We start from the raw sequence: 8230 nt of genomic DNA on the forward strand, positions 1-8230 counted from the left end.
CACATACACGATTAGCCCTTTAGAAGACTAAGGCAACCTTAGTATCTCAAGTAACTTTATGAGAATACTTTACTCATATGATAGTCAGACGTCATTAAAACATCTCAAAATATGCAGAACCCACAAATATTTTTCAGTATGAAGTCTTCTCTTCCAGTTTTCTTATCAATATATTAATGATTCTTCTTAAATACTGTATAACAGTTAGTCTAGATTGACAAATGGGCTATCAAAGCCACTATCTTGTTGGTTAGACAGAGGAGCAATTAATTTTCTTGAAGACTGTGGACACACTGCAGATGGTACTGTACTGCTCAGCTTTTTGAAATCTGACTTTAATATATCAGCCTTATGATGAGGTGGGTGTCCAAGAGTCATGCTGATCTTCCCTGGCGGGGAATACGTGGTTTCTTCTGACAGGTCTGGAGCATGACCTCTTTGACATTTCATAGGTTGATGAATCATACTGTTTTTCTCTGAATCTAAAGGAAAACTTGCTGCTGAAAACTGTTTGAAATTAACAGATTCGTCCAGCATATCCAGAGTTTCTTGTGGCCTATCATGCAAAAATGACACTTCATAATTGTTGCAGGGTAGAACGGCACTGTTGGAATGCCAGCTTACAGAGTCACTGAGGTCCCCTCCATCCTTTACCGGAGTTTCCTTAACACCCAAACTTTGACTTTTCTCAGATGCAGCATTTTCACTTGCCATCAGTGGATTACACTTGTATACTTTTAAACCAAGTCTTTCATTAGAACTTCGAAAAGTTATATGCGTGGACTCGGATTCAGAAAGACTAGGGGTATATCTAGGTGAGGGTTTATTTCCGAAGGATCCGAGAAAGGGGTGTGCAGTTGAGTGCTGGAGTGATTCAGAGACAGTATCACCGAGGAGGTCTATCTTCTTGTGCAAACCAAAGCCTCTTTCACCTTTGCAAGGAACAAACTCAGGAGAAACATTCCTTGGCAAAGTGTCTAGGTGTTTGTGACTGTTATCCCCGAACTGAAAGCGTGGATGTGACTCTTTGGAATGCTCATGCTTTCTGTCCCCGTGCTCTGCGTCCTCTAATCGCCTTTGTAAGTTACAGGCAGCCCTCCTCTTAGGAGCTTGGTCACACATACTTCTAGGGATAGTTTTTATACTGTTTGATTTGCTTTCACTGTGACACGATATATTCTGATTCACATCATTTCTTTTTGATTTTTCAACTCCAGTCAGCATCTCTGAAGTCAGAGGCAATACTATTGTATACAAGGGAACACAAAATTAGGGGAAAACAAAATTAGGAGAAAATTAACACTGAAAGAGGAGAAAAAATATATGTTTTTATGTATTTCCAAGGGATGCATATATATTTTAATCATTCTCAAAGAAAATACATCAATGCTGGACATTTAAAAATATTCTTTTACGTATATCTATTAGATAAAGCTGAGTAATTCTGTTAATGAAATCTGTTATTATTGCTATCCACCTGCTGTATTATTTTCTGTAATAGTTGGTACAGCATTTCAAGAGCCAACTGCAACATTTCCAGTCTTGCTGCTCTGATGTCAAATATGGAGTTTCTGATGGAGAAAGTTTGGTGGAAGAACCCACCCAACCCAAGACAGACAGACACAGACACACACACACACACATCCCTCTCACACACTTTCTCTCTTTTTCTCAAAGCTAAAATAGTTTCTGATTTAATTAGCTAAGACACTAAATCTGATCAGAAGCAGAACAGCCACACAGCATAGAATCAGAGGCATCATATCTCAAAGTAGGGTACCCTGGTCCTTAAAGTCTCTGAAAAGGGTTTGTTTCTGCTGGGGACATTATTCATTATTTGCAGTTGCCCCAAATCTAGAAAACTCTTTTCTTGTTATATGCCACTGCCCTTCTATAGCCAAGGTTCACATCGCCATTCCAAAATTTACACAAATAATCTCTGTGCTTTTATTTGAAGAACGTTTACCAACATCAATCTTGGGAATTCCTGAACAGTCTTTGCTTCAAGCTTTCCAGAAGTGCAAAAACCCCATTTCCTCACAGATATGTTCAAATCCTCCCAGTGTGACTGGGAATTTACTAATTTTTTTCATGTTTTTCCATCAGCTTTTGATTCATATATTCTTAAGTTATTTTATTTTGAACAGAAAGAATTCATTTATAGCTTCTTGGGAGGTTGCTCCTCTATCATTATGAACTATCACTTTGGTCAGTTTAATGCTAACTCTAATTTACCTAATATTGTATTTAACTCTATAATTTATCTAATATCAACATTGCATTGCTTGGTATATCACTTTCCAGCCCTTTATTTTGAATTTTTGACAATGTTCTTATCTGGAATAACATATGTCTAGAATATTTAAAACTGTTTGAAAATTGTGGTCTTTTAATAAGTGAGTTTAACCAATTCACATTTAGTGTGACTGCTGATGTTTCAACCTACTATTATTTTCTATTTACCCATGCTTTCTACATGTATTTTTCCTCTTTCTAGATTATTAGATTGAAACGTTTTCTTCCAAGTTTTACCCCTACTACTTTGAAAATTATATATTCTATTTCTCTATTAGTTAGCCTTAAATTTTTATACACATACTTAAACTTGTATTTTTCTAGCAATCTCTAGAGTTATCAGTATCTACATCTTCTCCTTGAAAATAGTATAAATCTTAGCATATTGTTAGTTTCCTCTATAATATCCTCCTACATCTTTCTGAGAATACTGTATTTTTCTAACATTCTCAGGTCCTGTTGTTTGTTCTATTAATTCTATCTTTTTAGGTATAAGTTCTGTTGTGGATTTTTTTTTTTTTTTTTTTTGCTTTGTCTTATTTTGAGTTTGGTATCTTTCTTCATGGTGCTGGCTTTCTATAAATATGTGGTAATTCTTGGTTGAATGCTTATCTTTCAGATGTCCTGAGTACAGTATCTGCTGCTTGTTTAAAGGAGTTGAAAGTGGAGTGGGAAGGAATGAGCAGCAGGGTAGAAAGACCTGATACCTGGTACTCTGGGATTTGGGCTCTCAGTTCCTCCTCGGTGTGGCTAGCCACCTAGAGCACTGCCCAGTTCCCAGACTCTCTGTTCCTGTTGCTCTTACCTAGCGCAATCTGAGGTTCAGGAAGAAAGATAAGTAGAAATAAAGAGGGCAATCCCACCTGGTTTCAGCTGCTCTGGAACACCAGCTAATTACCCCATTGGTATCCCCTAGGCTTACTACTTCTCCTGGAACATACCACCTTCACACATAGAACAGTTTCAATATTGCTCCCACTTGTAACTATCATCTTCTGGGAGTTTTGAACTGAGGTTTCCATCTTCAGTTTACAGTGTTTGCCTTCTTTCAGGGATTTCTCACAGCCTCTGATTTATCAGTTGTAACTTTTAAAAGCTCAGTTATAATTTCTTCCTTTTCTCCTTCTATACTGTCGTTTAAAATCTTTTCTATCATTTCTAGGGATGGAAGCAGCAGGAGGAAGCTGGTGGGTAAGCTCAGTCTGACTACTTGAACTGGAAACTCTACACTGTTTTTTGGTAAGTTTCCAGTTTAAGTAAAACATGCACACAATAGGATAACTCAGCTCTCACTCCTTACATTCTCTACTCTCATACTAAAGATATTAAATATCTAAAAAAGAAGGAGAGAAATATCCTTCAAGTAACTCATTTTGACATACCTGACTGTGTCGTTTTGCTCTGGGATCTATTAGAAATAGGTGTTTCCAGCAATTTTGCCATCGTAACAAGTTTGCTAGCAGCATTCATAATCTTTTTCTCAGCCCTGTGGGGAATTCCAGAATATGAAATTAATACAGTTTAAAGGAAAAAAGAAGTTTCCTTAGCCCCAGGATTTCTGTTTTCCTATATGGTCTGCCACCACTTAGGGCAGCACAGACATTAAGCCTCTCTTAATCCCTAATGGCTCATCATGTAGACACAGTTAATTCTGTGGCTAAGGAAAATGCTTAGAAAATGACAACATGCTGTCCTGGTACTCTCAGGACACGCTGTTCAGACAGAACTTACCCTTCCTCTTTTCCATCATCCTGCAAAATCTGCTGGAGGCAAATCAAATAATATTTGCGCATCTTTCGGGAGGTTTCTTGACGTTCTCGCAATACCTCTGCTTTTACCATTTCCGCAGCTCTTTCCTTACTCTCCTGAATGTAACGAAGCATATCACCTGGGGGCGGGGGGAATCCCCACAAAATGCACGTTTATTAGCAGTTTTTCCAAAACAGGAGAGGTAGACTTCAGACCAATTTTCTGGGAGATGAAGTGACTGGATGTATAGTTTAAACATTATAGTTTTCTACAATCATTAAAATGGAATATTTCCGGTCACCATTTTGGTAGACTCAAAGCAGGAGTAATCCAAAAGTCCTTTTACAATGATGACAGACATATATGGTAACATGGCATATCCCCCAGGGAAACTGTCATATTTTGAAACACTGAAGCAAGCAGTTATCATTAATATGAGGCACAGATATTTATACATTTCAATTACATATTACGTCTAGTTAAGACAGAGAAAAAAGAAATATACAGAAAGGGTAAGGCAGAAAGGAAGAGAGAAGCAGACAAAGAAAGAGAGAAATGAGGTAATATGAGCTGGATTCATATTCTTCTGTTTATTTGTGCTCTGAAAATCCATGTTTCATTATTTATTCAATTTTCTGGCAGCACTTTTGAGTATCCAACTAAATATAATACTACAATCCATGAGAGATACGTACAAAATGCTATTGCAGGGAGAAAGATGAGACTTATGATGCCTCCTGAAATTTACATTTAAAAATAGTTCACAGCTTTCAAGTCTTCCTTTTATGTTTAACTCAGTGTGCTTTGATTGGAACTACCACTATTTAAGGTTAACATTTTGTTCTAAATCCAGGACTACATCCTCCTTCTAGAATATTATCATCCCTATTATATTAAGGATTCCAACTCATAATGGAATCTCCCTCAATATCAGTAAGCTCTTCCTGAAAATTACACATTCTATGCAAAAATGCTAAGTGGAAGACTATTTTTCATTACTTCAAGTGGGAAAAATTTTGATGGAGTACATGTCAGAACAAAACTTCCAACCAACTTCTAAAATGTAAAACAATACACATAAATACACAACAAGTTATCATGTTAGGATGAAAAAGAAAAGCTTAAAATTTCACTTTCCAATCACTATAATTGTTAACAAAAAGTAAATTTCTTTCTAGTAATATGTACTCTGTTAGTACTGGCAACAGCTAAGAAGCACATTCTCTATACTGATACTGAGTGGGCTTTTCAAAACATCTCCACCATGATTCTGATGATCCACCAATTATATTTGGAACTTGAGACCTTTCCCACTCATTCTGTTTAAAATGAATGCAATTTTAGTAGGTAAATATACATTTCTTGTACATAAACACTGGTATTGTTCTGGGACATACATACCAACTATGCAATATTGCAATTAAAAACCAGGAGGTATTCTACTGGGAAAACATAAACCACAGAAATGTTCTGCAGGATATGCGGCACCACCTAGTACTACAGGACTTGATAAATAAATTTACATCTATGATATAATCCATTATGAAAATAATAGAGACAACAGAACAATTCCTAATTACATCCATTTTTCATGGTCCTTAAAAGTTTATGGAAGAAAGTAGTAATTGCTCATTTAAACTCATATGCCATTTTCTTTGGTAGTAGTTATTTAAGTTGTAAGATTATGAAATTTTTAGTTTAATATTAGTGTCCAAGAAGAAAAATCTTGGAAGCAGTTCAAGATGGCGGTACAGGAAATCCTGAACTCACATCCTCCCACGGACACACCAAATCTACAGCTACATATGGAACAACTGTCTCTGAAAAAGACCTGAGAACTAGCCCAAGAGCCACCCCACACAAAGGACAAAGGGGACACATCAAGGTGAGTAGGAGATGCAGAGACACAATCTTGCCAAAACCTTCACCCTTGGCATGACATCCCACAATCAGGAGGAATATCACAAAAACAAAGCTTCTCCCTGAGGAGCAAGGGGTTTGAGCCCCATATCAGGTGCCCCAACCCTTAGGACCTGCTCCAGAGAGATGAGTCCCCAAAACACCTGGCTTTGAAAACTAATGGGGCTTACGTCCAGAAGACACAAAGTGCTGTAGGAACCTGAGATTCCACTCCTACAGGACTCACGCACAGACTCACTCAACTCAGGAACCCAGTGCAAAAACAGCAGCATTAAAAATGCCTAGACCTTATGTTAAGGGAGATGTACTTGCTGATCTTAAAGCATCTGCCAGAAGGGCAGGATCTGTTAGAACTCTCCCAGGGAACAGCGGTGCTGGAGGGAACGATTTTTGACTCTTCTACCTTACTAGTATTGGCCCTGGCAGGCGCCATTTTTACACTCTCCTTCTACCTTGCTAGAGCCACTTGCCCCACCCTTGGACTCCATGGTGGCCCCACCATGCCAAACCCAGCCTGGTGTTCCACTGAAGCCCCACCACACCAAACCCAGCAGGTGTGCACAGTTCACACAGGGGACACCCCTTGAACACCTGGCTCTGGTGGCTAGAGGGCTTGCATTTCTGGACCCCACAGGACTGAAACAACTGGAGAGATAATTCTTGGCAAGCTACAACCCCCAGGACACTGCACAGACAGCAGCCTGAAACACACCCCAGTCTTCCTGTGACCACTCCTTCAAGACTGGGAGAGGTAGCTGTTACATAGAAATAAACACAGAGAGTCAAGCATAATGAAGAAACAGAGAAATATGTTCCAAATGAAAGAACCAGACAAAACCCCAGAAAAAAACCCTTAATGAAAGGGATGTAACTTACCTGATAAAGAGTTCAAAGTAATGGTCATAAAGACGCTCACCAATAAGAATGAACACAGAGGGAACTTTAACAGAAAAATAGGAAATACAAGAAAAGTTAAAGAGACTCACTTCAGATGTAAGGACATATACAGGCTAAAAGGGAAGGGATGGAAAAATGTTTCATGCAAATGGAAACCAAAAGAAAGCTGGAGTAGCTTAGCAAATTCCTAAAATTTGTGTGGAACCACAAAAGATCCCAAATAGCCAAAACAATCTTGAAAAAGAACAACAAAGGCTGGAGGCATCATGCTTCCTGGTTTCAAATTACAACACAAAGCTATAGTAATTAAAACAGTTTGGTATTGACATCACAGACAAACAGATCAATGAAACAATATACGGAGCCCAGAAATAAACCCCCTCACACATGGTCAATTAATTTACAACAAAGGAGGCAAGAATATACAATGGGGAAAGGACAATCTCTTCAAAAAATTGTGATGGGAAAACTGGGTAGCCACATGCAAAAGAATCAGACTGGACTACTTTCTTTATACCATAAACAAAATCAACTCAAAATGGATTAAGGACTTGATTGTAAGACCAGAAACTATAAAACTCCTAGAAGAAAACACTGGCAGTAAGCTCACTGACATTGGTCTTAGTGATATTTTTTTGGATCTAACTCCAAAAGCAGTGGCAATATATACAAAAATAAACAAGTGGGACTACACCAAACTGGAATGCTCTGCAGAGCAAAGGAAACCATCAACAAAATAAAAAAGGCAACCTATTGAATGGGAGAAGATATTTGCAAATTATATATCCAATAAGGATTAATTTCCAAAATATACAAAGAACTCATACAACTCAATAACAACAAAAAACAATCAATCTGATTAAAAATGGGCAGAAGAGCTGAATAGACAGGTTTCCAAAGAAAACATAGATATGGACAACAAACATATGAAAAGATGCTCAACATCACTAATCATCAGGGAAATGCAAATCAAAATCACAATAAGATATCACCTCATACCTGTTAGAATGGCTACCATCAAAAAGACTAAGAAGTGTTAGTGAGCATGTGGAGAAAAGGGAAACCCTATGCATTGTTGATGGGAATGCAAACTGGTACAGCCACTATGGGAAACAATATGGAGATTCCTCAAAAAAAGAAAAATAGTACTACTATATGATCCAGCAATTTCACTTCTGGGTATTTACCAAAAGAAAATGAAAACACTAATTCGAAAAGATACACGTGTGCCTATGTTCATTGCAGCATCATTTACAATAGCCAAGATAGCCAAACAACTTAAGCGTCCATCAATGGATGAATGGATAAAGAAGATGTGGTACATACATACAATGATACTACTTGGCCATAAAAAATAATGAAATTGCTT

At 37.7% G+C, this 8230-nt stretch overlaps 1 protein-coding gene across 1 annotated transcript in view; it reads right to left on the bottom strand.

Moving 5' to 3' along the window:
- Nucleotides 1–204: 204 nt before the first annotated feature.
- The window catches only part of CEP152 (centrosomal protein 152), a gene marked incomplete at its 3' end in the record, with an annotated part of 95217 nt that continues 87191 nt past the window's right edge, over nt 205–8230 (bottom strand). Inside the window, exons 25-27 of the mRNA XM_082649031.1 lie at nt 4027–4183; nt 3678–3781; nt 205–1244 (exon numbers count right to left, since the gene is read on the bottom strand). Coding sequence (XP_082505157.1) covers nt 205–1244; nt 3678–3781; nt 4027–4183 — 1301 coding nt within the window. The remainder of the gene's footprint in view (nt 1245–3677; nt 3782–4026; nt 4184–8230) is intronic.

The sequence above is a fragment of the Grampus griseus genome, assembly GCF_964374135.1.
Source record: "Grampus griseus genome assembly, chromosome: 2".
Lineage (NCBI taxonomy): Eukaryota > Metazoa > Chordata > Mammalia > Artiodactyla > Delphinidae > Grampus > Grampus griseus.